General features: G+C 41.1%; 1 protein-coding gene across 10 annotated transcripts in view; it reads right to left on the minus strand.

Moving 5' to 3' along the window:
- LOC134224557 (glutamate-gated chloride channel) overlaps window positions 1-12,403 on the minus strand; it is a 288,157-nt gene that overhangs the window by 167,208 nt on the left and 108,546 nt on the right. For 7 of the 10 annotated variants that reach the window (XM_062703954.1, XM_062703955.1, XM_062703947.1 and 4 more), the window contains exons 3-4: window positions 10,339-10,422; window positions 10,170-10,282 (exon numbers count right to left, since the gene is read on the minus strand). In XM_062703954.1, the coding sequence (XP_062559938.1) occupies window positions 10,170-10,282; window positions 10,339-10,400 (175 nt within the window). In that variant the 5' untranslated portion in view covers window positions 10,401-10,422. Of the gene's footprint in view, window positions 1-6,994; window positions 7,063-10,169; window positions 10,283-10,338; window positions 10,423-12,403 lie in introns of all 10 variants that reach the window. The other 3 variants (XM_062703950.1, XM_062703957.1, XM_062703953.1) reach the window with 1 other exon arrangement.

The raw sequence follows: 12,403 nt of genomic DNA on the forward strand, positions 1-12,403 counted from the left end.
ACTCAATTTCAACATTGTGAAGTGGAAATGAATCATTGTGAGTTTCTGCAACTGGAAAATGGCTTTAATGAGACTTGATATATTGCTAAAATCTTCAATTCCATTTATTAGGAACAAGCAGCTACTTGAAAGATGTTGCACGTGCTGCCTGGGTAACGATGAGAATATTGCAAAAGCCTTGATTGATCTGGTAGATACTATGAGTTGAAATTGAGAACGTTCTGGATTACCTTGACAATCTCGTATTCAAGAAAACTGCGTTTGCATGAAGCGCATATGTCTATTGGACCGGATTGGGTATATGCCGACGATGAGAACATTGCGAAAGCCTTGATTGGCCTGGTGATTGGTTAGGTGATGGACTTTCGTGCCTGTTGTTCAACATTGCGCTAGAAGGTGTCATGCGGAGAGCCGGGTGTAACAGCCGGGGTACGATTTTCAACAGATCCAGTCAATTTATTTGCTTCGCGGATGACATGGACATTGTCGGCCGAACATTTGCAAAGGTGGCAGAACTGTACACCCGCCTGAAACGTGAAGCAACAAAAGTTGGACTGGTGGTGAATGCGTCAAAGACAAAGTACATGCTTGTGGGTGGAACCGAGCGCGACAGGGTCCGCCTGGGAAGCAGTGTTACGATAGACGGGGATACCTTCGAGGTGGTAGAGGAGTTCGTCTACCTCGGATCCTTGCTAACGGCTGACAACAACGTTAGTCGTGAAATACGAAGGCGCATCATCTGTGGAAGTCGGGCCTACTACGGGCTCCAGAAGAAACTGCGGTCGAAAAAGATTCGCCACCGCACCAAATGTGTCATGTACAAGACGCTTATAAGACCGGTTGTCCTCTACGGACATGAAACATGGACAATGCTCGAGGAGGACTTGCAAGCACTCGGAGTATTCGAGAGACGGGTGCTTAGGACCATCTTTGGCGGTGTGCAAGAAGACGGTGTGTGGCGGCGAAGAATGAACCATGAGCTCGCCCAACTCTACGGCGAACCCAGTATCCAGAAGGTAGCTAAAGCCGGAAGGGTACGATGGGCAGGACATGTTGCAAGAATGCCGGACAGCAACCCTGCAAAGATGGTGTTCGCCTCCGATCCGGCAGGTACGAGACGGCGTGGAGCGCAGCGAGCGAGATGGGCAGACCAGGTGCAGAACGACTTGGCGAGCGTGGGGCGTATCCGAGGATGGAGAGATGCGGCCTCGAACCGTGTATTGTGGCGTCAAATTGTTGATTCAGTGTTATCTGTTTAGATGTTAACTAAATAAATGAAATGAATGATTGATTGGCCTGGATCCTTGAGCTAAACTCGAGATGTTTTGGAGTACCTTAAACATCTCCTATTTAAGAAAAATGGTTGTACATGGGTCGCATATGCCTATTAAGCAAGGTTGGGTGAACATTGATGTTGAGTACAATGCATTGGTTGATCCGGTAGTTACTTTGGGTTGAACTTGAGAACGTTTCAGAGTACCTTGAACATTTCTAATCAATAAAATTGGGTTTACATGATGCACATGTGCCTATTAGACCGGATTGGGTATATGCCGATGATGAGGACATTACATTAACCTGTAATATTAGGTAGATATTGTGGGCTGAACTCGAGAACGTTTTGGAGAGCCTTGAGCATCTCGTATTCCTGAAAATTGATCACTGTCCCAACGATCAAGATAACTAAACTTGATTGAGTGTTCTGATTTATCAAACAATGTGGGAAAGGATCCAAACATATCTGGGTCTTCAGTGTATAGTCAAATTTAACCTTCAATATTTGTCGTGTGTAGCTTTTGATGGACGCTTTTGCTACAGAAAGAGGTTATTTATCTCTCTTCTGTAATTTTTAACAGCCAATCTAAAACGAATATTGACCCATTCGTCCTGAGAGGGTGATTGCGTCCGTTTTTGGTTGGAACCTTTTTGGAGAGTATGATCGGTACCCAGACAATCATTGAGCATCAGTGCAAATACCGATGGCTTCAGAAGGCCTAGAGAAGAGGGAAGCTCGCTTTTGATCCTGCGAGAACTTTGGAGTTACCGAAAACTGTTCGTCGCAAGAAGCATGTTGCGATGATCTCTTTATGCAAAGACCATCTAATATTAGTCAAACTTTCGCATAGTAATTTTCAACCAACTTTCTCTTCAACCAAATTGCATTGGGGGGAAAATAAAGCGTAATTGACCACAATCAAATTTCATAATGATTGCGCATTAAAAATTATTCATGACACATTCATGGCATACACACGAACTGACAGTAATTTTCCTAATTCGTCCAGCTGGGAGCTGGGATGATTGGTTGGTGGGTGGGTGGCTATCACAAGTGAATGATATCACGTTAAGGTGATTCTACAACAAAACCACAAATCGGCCATCTTGGAAACCACGTGCTTTTTTCAGTCATTTTTCAGGAGCACGAGCTGAGAGAACCATAAATGTGAAACAGGGGTAGATCATTTGTTTACTGTTCGAGCGCGAACTTTCCGGTAATCTGCCTTAGCAGCCACCGAGAAGCACTTAGTCCAGTAACAGAACACGCGCGGGAATACTGACCAGGGGCTTGGGTCGCCACAAGCCCTTTGTGTCCAGGAAACTAGCACTTATTCTTCAAATGTAGGCTCTTCGACCCTTTAACTAGGATTCGAATGATGCACTGCAAAAGAGCAATTTATTGCACTAATGAGTCTTCTGCTACACCGAAACCGACAAAGTCACTATCTAACAAGGGAATTGTGATATTTCACACACGACGCTGACTGCGGGTAGAAACAAAGGAAAGACTGAGATCGACCGTACGATTTGAATTATTATTTGCCACTGATTTAGAAGTGTATAATATTGTATCTCCTACCTACTCAGCAGTCCACAGATGGTGGTCGCTGTTCAACATGCGCTCTTCTCAGCGCTCTCGCATGAATTGAAATGATTGAAATGTAGTTCAACATATGGGGTAGTGTATGGGCATATTGAATAATGGAAAATATCTTATAATAATTTTGTTTGGTTATTGTCGGGTCCGGCTCCAACATTCCGGCCACCTTGGAACACGTAGGGGTTCCAACAATACAGCGTTGGACGAATTCATGTGTTGTTGAACACATCAGTTCAGTGATCGCTCCACCGTAGATTCTCGCAGTTGACCGGGAACAAAAAAGAAGACAAGGTAGATCGAACGACTTGGCTTGAAAGGAATGGAACTGCAATTACCTGTGCTAAGCGCAGGTGCGCTTCGAGCAAGTTCTCCCTTGCGGGTTGCTCTACCTGGAACGACGGTTTCAGATGCTTGGATCCGGTGATGGCAGTAGAGCGATCTTGGCTACGGCACGAACGATGTCCTTCCCCGGGGCAGTGCGTAGATTTACGACGCGGACGACCCCGTCCTTGCCCGGGTGCAGATTCATAATACACCCGAGTGGCCAGCTAGCAGAAGGGATGTTGTCTTCCTTCACGACGACGATGCGGCCCACCTCAACGGTGACCGGAGGATTGCAGCCTTTCATTGCCCGTGATTGCAGCTGTTGAAGGTACTCCGGGTACCAGCGGGCCCAGATGTTCTGGAGATGCTTCTGGACCACGTTGTAAGCTTCCAGACGGTTATCAGGAATTCCACGAAAATCGATATCGGGTACCGCTTGAAGGTTGGCCCCGACGAAGAAGTGTCCTGGAGTTAGGACCTCCAGATCGGACGGTTCACTCGGCATCGGAGTCAGCTGACGGGAATTGAGGCACATTTCGACCTGTGCCAGTAGAGTCAACATCTGTTCGTAGGCAATGTTGGTGTTGCCTACTGTTTTCAGGAGGTGCTTCTTCGCTGACTTGACTGCAGCCTCCCAAAGCCCGCCAAAGTGAGGTGCACGTGGCGGAATAAATTTCCACCGAATCTCGTTCTCCGCACACCAATTGAAGATCCCATCCCGATCGTTGTTGTCTACCTTCAGCATCTGGTAGATACGGTTGAGTGCGTGTGACGCACCCTTGAAAGTTGTCGCATTGTCCGAGTGCAGCTCGGCGATTCTTCCTCTTGGAGCAACCACACGACGGAGGGCTGCCAGGAAAGCAGCTGTGAGGTCGCTAACAAGCTCAATGTGGACGGCTCTCGTGGCGAAGCAAACGAAAATTGCCACGTAAGCCTTGGTTGGAGCACGATTGTGGACGGTTGTCTTCAACAGGAACGGTCCACAGTAGTCGACTCCACAGACGGAGAATGGCCAAGTTGCGGCCCTGCGTGCAGTAGCTTCAAGTGAAAGAAACTAGCCAGAAGAGTCGACAGCGCGTGTTTGCCGAGAGTACGATAGGATGCTTGACGTAATCGGAGTGCGTGACGTTCCGCAGCCGGCCCCCGACGCGAATAATGCGATGATTTGATGACTGGTTCACCGCTCGATAGGTGAGAGATCTCTGCAGGAAACGACTGTTTTTGGGCTAGCTGACACAGATGACACGTTGCAATTCCTTGGTGGAGACTGGAGAAACGGTATCGTTGCGGATACTGAGTTGGTGGTAGCTATCTGCGTCCGTTCGGCGCAGTACTGCGTATGCTCGCAAAGATTGCAGGTATCGTAATAGAACGCAGTAGCGCGACGAAGCTTGGAAAAGCTGGAGTAACGTGCAAACAGATTGTCATGGAACACGTTATGTACCGTCAGCAGCTCGTAAGAGGAAATAGGGTCATTGGAGTTGGTCCGGAAGCGAATCCGTAGGAATTTGCGGTCTTCCGGAGAGTGGAGCATCTGCCGATACATTTTCCCTACGTCGGCGATAATAGCGACGCAGCGAGTGCGGAAACGCAGCACGATGGAGAGCAGAACCTCCTGAACGACTGGTCCAACCAAGAATGTGTCGTTTAATGAATATCCGGAGGATGTCTTGCACGACGCATCGAAAACGACCCTAACCTTTGTCGACGTGCTTGACTCTTTGAAGACGGCGTGGTGCGGTATGTAGCAGTGCGGCTGATCGTCGTCTACCGAATCGACAAGCTTCTTCATATGCCCCAACTGGAGATATTCGTCCATAAAACGATGGTATGCGTCCTTGGTGGCAGGATCACTTTCGAGTCGCAGCTCGACACTCATAAGACGGCGATCTGCGATATCCTTTGAGCTTCCTAGGACAAAATCGGGATTGTCAGTTCGAGGAAGACTGATGATATACCTTCCAGAAGGATCACGGGTGGTAGTAGCTACGTAGTGCTTCTCACAACGATCTTCTTCAACGAATAGTGCTGGTCCTTCGGAGATGTCCTCGAATTCTCAAAACTTCTTAAGTGTAGCTTCTAACGGATCATCTTTCTTAGAATCTTCCGACCACTATGAATCTCCCAGAAGGCTTCACTGCTGAGGGTTGGCGTGACCAACCCTGGGAATGTTCCACGACGAGATGTTGAGTGGTATTGTCGGCAACTGTGCCGAAGGATTCTTGAGAATGAGGAACTGTAGCTTCGTCGAAAACTCCTGTGCTCTCGGTAATTGCACTTTTCACACTGTGCGTGGAGATGCCGATCCCTGTTATGGATATGTCCACCTTCGACCGGGGGTTGAACAGCAGCTTTGCTAGTGGTTTTGAAATGAAATTGGACATTGAAGCCGAGTCCAGTAAGACTCTTGCCTGGTACTCGTGTCCGTGATCATCAACGACATTGAGGAAACCGTGTCCAACAAAAGGAGTGAGAATGGAGATGTCTCACTTTTCACAATTTTCAAATGACCAATTCGGCCAAAGTTCTTATTCGGCCGAATGTCCCTTTCGGCCAAATGACCTATTCGGTCACATGTCCCTTTCGGCCAAATGACCCTTTCGGCCAAATTACCTTTTCGGCCTAATGGTCTGTTCAGCAAAATGGTATATTCGGCCGAACAACTTTCGGTCTAGTGGAATGGTATTCGGCCAAATGGCTCTTCTCCGTTTTGGACCTTACACAATGTTTTGAGCATTGAACGGACATTTATTTTGGCGACGTTTTTTTTCTGTTAATGAACTTAATGAAAAAAACTGGACATAAACATACATCGTAGTTCTTCTTGAAACAAATGTGACGTATGTTTCAATTAATTAAATGTGTTTTTTGAATCGTTTTAATTTTTGATTGACTTTGACATCTTAGCCTTCAGAACTCAGCATCAAAGCATATGAGAAAGTTATTGACAACGTCATCGTACACAGTAAACCATGATTCCAGTTTGAATATATTTTAATTAGTGCCGGAGCATTTGTACTCGAGTAGTGCGTGAATTAAAATTAAAATTAAAATTTACGGAACAATTACCTAAGGGATTGTGTATGAAATAATATCATAGCGAAATGAAGATCTATGTTAGTGGAGCCGGGGTATAATGGCTAATCGTTAAGTAGTAAAACAAACAAAAAAAGTCGAACAAATTTTCTAATGAAATACTGAAATTGGCACAAAAGGAAAATCAAAACTAAAAAACAACTCAATCAACCAAAATGTGAAATTACGACACAATATTCGAAAGGAAAAACCATATATTAGCATAGGACGCAAAGAAGATTTAAAATAGGAAATAAAGGAGAAAATGATAGCTCTCTGCAGAGTGGCAAAACAAAGCAGCACTGTTAATTTAAAATTGAACTAGAAAATTGCGCACAATTGATTTAAAATCTCGATCTAAACAAAGCATTTCAAGGTGTAAAGATAAAAAATGACACAGAATGACGGGAATCTGCTACGGCTGCTGTAGGCAGTATGTTGCAACATTTGGGCGAATTAAAAAAATGAATGCTTGTATGTGTGTTATTCAGTGTACTCGTGTGTCGAACACTTCAAATGGAAAACTAATTAAAACGGCGTAAGGAAAGAACGAGCAAAAATCATTTCCCGCATTTTTGTTCTGGGGGTTTCAGTGGAAAGATGCGACTTCAGATAGTTTAAAAGTTGGTTTGCTGCACTAACTGCATCGAACGAGAAAAATGCGTAGCAGGGAAGAGTAAAGGGCGTAACGGGCGAAAGGATCGAACTAGGACTTACCATCTTAATGTCACTAATGGTCATAATGCTTCGTACGAAAAGATTGATCCGAACTATCGCCGGACCGTCTGGGGGTGTGGAGTCATGTTTTGGGGATTTTTTTTGTTTTGGTTTGTATCGTTTTGACGAACGATTATTTGGTTTCGTTTGACCAAATTTATTGTTTCAATTGTAGTATTGAGATGGAGCGCAAATTCGCAGGAAATGTGTAACAAGAATAGGATGCAAAAATATCACAAACAAGATAAAAAAATGGTTTATTATACTGCCTCTGTTTTTCTGCTAAATTGGAGAGGAGAGAAGTTACTTGATACAAGTGGTATTTATTTGAGAGTAATGGTTGGTTGGTTTGTAATGGTTCTTGCTAGCGTGTTTACTTTGATGTGAAGCAACTGAACATTTAAAATGTTTTAGTTCAATTTTTTATGAACTTCAGTCTAATTGATTTTTACAGTATTATTTTTACAATAAATCGTGAAACTAGTAGAAAACAACTTTATACTTTTTTGGTGGATGATAACATAGTTAAAATTGTATCGATTAACAGGGTGAGAAGCATTATTTTGAACAAATCTTGTGCGTTTATTTTTGATTCGTCCATAAAGTATGTCACGTTTCAAGTGTTAGTGAAGGTTTTGAATAAGGGGTTAATTTAGAAAGGAACAAGATCAAATTGTTGCGTTACATACTGAATGGAATATCTTTGTTTGTTTTTTTTAAGAGATTTGATGTAAGTAAATTAATATGATTTTATTTGAGGTTCTCATCTGTCCAATAGATGTTACCTCTTTGATGAAGATTAAAAGTTTTTATTGCTGACAACTGTATTTTTATTATTAAAAGTGATGAGTTTGTTTTTGGTATTTGAGTGTTTGCCAATGGCAATTATGTGTAATAACTATAGTAGATATTTCCAAATCTGGAAACCAAGACTCGTTGAATTGTTTGAAATTATAAACAGTCTATCGTTTGATGTTGATTAGATAAAAACTGATAGAGTCTGGCTTAAAATTCATACTGCCCAGACCATTGATTTGCTTATCGGTACTAAAACGGTAATACTGCTATTGGACAAGTGAAACTAAATATCTTATGACCTAAGGACATAAACTCATATGTCAACAATATTCAAGGATAAATTTTGATCCGTAAAAATATTTTGATGGCTAACAACCAAGGCGATTATTACTCCAATCCATAAATAATGCATAGATTATACATTTGCATAGATACTCGCTTTTTATATCTAAAACCAAATATTCGTAGAACTGTGCAGAATTTTCCTACATTAACGCTCTATTGAAAAACAATAATTTTGTATTAGAATGAATTTCTTTATATTTTATAACTATAACCGAAAATTATTTCAATTTGCTTTCTTCAACCAGTTTGTTGGAGCAACATGCGAATAAATCACCTTAAATGATCGTTTCGTACTAATTCCTGGCATTTTTAATATTAGTTTAAATTATTTTCTTATCTTCAATTAAATACAGCATTTTATTATAAAATAAAAATAGAAAAGAAAGGAGAAATTCGATTTTCCGTTGCATTTTTATTGAAAGCAAATTAAATAGGTGCTATTTTATTAATTCCTTACATAAGTCGAAAAAATTTAAGAATGCCAGAGAACTTTAATTACAATTAGCTAACGTAAAAAAAATCTGGTTCCTATATGCTTGACTATTATTTATTTTTATCTATACAATTCTGGAAACTCAAAAACCACAAGTGTAAGAAATACCAAAAAATGTTCTAAATCAAATCGAGGATGTAGCAGCCGAGCATTTAGTAAGAAGCTGAACGATCCGTCAAAATTTTTTGCGGCAGCTAGATTTTGAATTAGGTGATGATAGACTTTGATGCGTTTTATTTGTTTTTCAGCTACCTACGTTTAACTTTTCGTTGTTTGAATTTCACTAGTTACAGTAACTAAATATTTATGATTAAAATTACTAAATGATCGTCCTTAAGCACTATCCAATATAAAAATAATGTATTGGAACTGTGCAAATTGGTTGAAACCAACTCAACGAATTTGCAAAGATATTACAAACTCAGCCCACAAGTTAATCTGTTCCTCATAATATTAAACAGAACACCTGAGGCATTCCAAACTTTCAATAATTCATTCTACATTTCACGTAGCATTGTGTGTGTTCCACTTTCTATTCTCCTCCCAATTCAAATATGGGAACCAAAAAGTTCTTCGTTCCCGCGACAAAAAAAAAAAGCCTGGCATACAAACGAGACGAAACGCAGCGCAATAACCATAGCAATGCAGATTTGCTCACAGTCCTTTTCGTCCTGGGCAGACTCGCTTTTTCAGCTTTTGTTTTTCTTGCGAAGCTCAACCGGCACTGTTCCACGGATATTCTGCGTTCAGTTCGTCCTCGTCACCAAACTCCACTAATGGCTCAAGAATCGCCTCAAGTGCTCTCTCTCGCTGTACTAAATGCAGCCCGCAAAGTTGAGATGGCTTTCCTGCGTTCGCCGTTGGAATTGCTAACATAAATTTTCCTAATTTTCTAATTTGTATGGATTTCGGAGGGGGGAGTGCTCGTTTCCATCAAACATGGATGCTTTTGTTCGACAGTTGCTTGCTCTAACCGGTCCCACGAATTTGCGTCTTTGTCTTTGGCAGGAATCATCCAAATTTACGGGCAGCAATTCAGAGGCAACTTTCGTTCGGAGAGCACGTCGTCAAGAATGAATGTGTATTCTATGTAGAGTCAGTGGTTTTGTGTAGATTTTTGGCGCTTTTATGTACAAAGGGTGTTAGCAAAATCAGACTGAGAATGATTTGCATAGTTACGTGGAATTTCATTCATCGACGTAAACTAGTTTTTGACCGGCGCGGAATAGTTTTTTATTTCGAAACTAAAGTAAGCTAAAACATACTGAATTGAAATAAATGAATAAAACGCAGCTGATTTGAATTGACAAACTATGTTGAATTATGAACCAAACTAAAATTTATATAACTATGTAATTGATTATGTTTCTTTACACATCGTTGTGTAATAAATATCTGTTTTGCTTGATCTTATTTTGTTAATTAATATGAAATGAAAATATGCAAAGTGATGCGAGAGAAAAAAGAGTTAGATAAAAATTTGTGTAAAAAATGTACAAACGTAATAACTTGGTTTAGCAAAACGGATCGGGATCTTACCTGTGCCGTTGATGCCCGAGGGACGGATTCGGGCGTCATATTTACCAGCGCCTAGGATCTGATCGAGGATTTTCTTTTCTTTCTCTCGGAAGTTTACCTTGGCGTTGTTTGCTCTGTAGGATCGGTTAAATCAGTTTTCAATTGCTATCGTTTAAGGGTAAGTACTTACAGTGACGCACTACACAGACAGGCAAAGTAGAATATTGCCCAGAAGTAATGGCCCGGGGCCATTCTGAAAATGTTACGCTTGATTCTGGAATTGAGAAGTAAAAGAAGAACCATTGTCACTAAGTATTTTAAACTTTTTATAAATATCTATAGATTAGAATGCATGGATCGGTTATTTTTAAATATATCGCTTGCCGTAAGACGAGTTTGTACAATCCCATTTAATTCCACCACTTAATTGTACCTTGATAGATACGTATTTCGACCTCAACAGTAAGTCTTACGACAAGTGAAGACATTCCACTAAAAAGCTCAAAATAATTTTCTTAATTCAAATATATGTTTCATTGAATCGTTTATTCAAATAATTGGAAGGATGGGCTGCTACATGCTGATAAAAAAAATACCTAAGCAATTACGATTCATTGACATTCAATGGCTGCAATGAGAAGTGACTGGAATTGAGAAAAAACGACTATAGTTACTTTACAATCAGTTCTAGACATATGCGTCACCGTTGTTTCTAATCCGTCGCCATTATGGGGCGGCTCCATACATATAGGTGGCCAAAAATTGCATTGGCACTGCCTTAGCATAAATAAACTTTTCTAACTCAAATTTTACATCCAACCACTCCTCATTATATGAGTCAAAGTAAGCTTTCATTATTTTGTTTAATAAGGTTAAGACGGTATTATTATTTGGATATTCTGACAAACAAATTGAGGAACTTGCTTGGCTAATAAGGCAAGACCAGAAAATACTGAAAGGGGTGAAATACTGTAGACGATGATTATGATTAATTCTTGGAGGAGCCCACGTGATCTTTTTGGAATTATTCAGTGTTGATGGAACGCAAAAGGACTTAAGGCCCGGGTTGGAGCAACCGGGCTGACCGATCACTGTAGGGGGGTGGGGAGGTGTTGAACTTACAAGCTTGGATGAAGCCAAGGAGTGCCCGTGCTCCTCGGATACTGGGTCTTATACCCGAAATATTACTCGGGACACCCGAAGGAAAGTTGTGTCTAGATGTGGCGATGTAGGCCTTAAAGCCTATATTCCACGTAGTTTTTGGATGACCTGTTCAGTTTTATTATATGGATTTGAAAGGTCATTAACCATTAAAAAAAAGCCCTTTGGTTATGCATCTTAAGGCCTTTATTCCAGGGATTTCCTGGATGACCTGAAACGGAACAGTTACTGAAGGCTTATCCAGTTTAATTCTATGGGTTAGAAAGGGTATGAACCATTTTTTTTAAATGCAACAGTGCAATGAAAATCGTAATATAATGTAAATATTTATTAGGTTGTATACATGATACAATCGCAATTTTTAACCAAAAATTATGTGAATTGTAAAATATTTACGTTACGAACAGATCGTAATCTGTTCTCAGAATAAAAGTTTTCTTCAACCCACGCCAACGACCATCTCAGATGTTATTAGGACCGCTACGGGCGAAGACATCTAAAGTCTAAAGTCGTTGCGGTTTTGCTGGACATCATTTTGCGATCGTCATCAGTATCGGCAGCGCACAATAATTTGTTCGAAAATTTTAGTTTACCCTTTCACAACTCGCTTCAACTTTCATAACACGAGAACTCGCGTGTTGTAAAAAGTCCGAAAATACGTTATAATGAAGCCAATTTAAATGATATCAACGTGATTTTCTCGGGCGATATATATGTACTCTCATTGAGGACATTTTTTAACTCCGGAAGATCCAGAACCAACGTAAAACCAGTGAAAAAAGTCAATTCTCTCAAAAAGTGGCGCGATGTTTCTCATAACAACTCTAAATACCCTGGCGTAGTGAAAATAAAAAATTCCATCTTTATTCCCATTGTCAATTGTCATTGTCCCATTGAGTCAAGAAACAATTTATTTGTTATGGAAACTCATATGTGAATATGTACGTTATGTGGAAGATATTGATTTGAAAAATGTATTGGAGGTAACCACTTTCCCTTCGATGGGACTCGAACCCATGACCCTACAGTACGCTAGACTGGTGCTTTAACCAACTAAGCTACGAAGGACCTCCGTCGGCCTTCGCAACCTAGCG

Source organism: Armigeres subalbatus, chromosome 3 (assembly GCF_024139115.2).
Source record: "Armigeres subalbatus isolate Guangzhou_Male chromosome 3, GZ_Asu_2, whole genome shotgun sequence".
NCBI classification, from domain to species: domain Eukaryota; kingdom Metazoa; phylum Arthropoda; class Insecta; order Diptera; family Culicidae; genus Armigeres; species Armigeres subalbatus.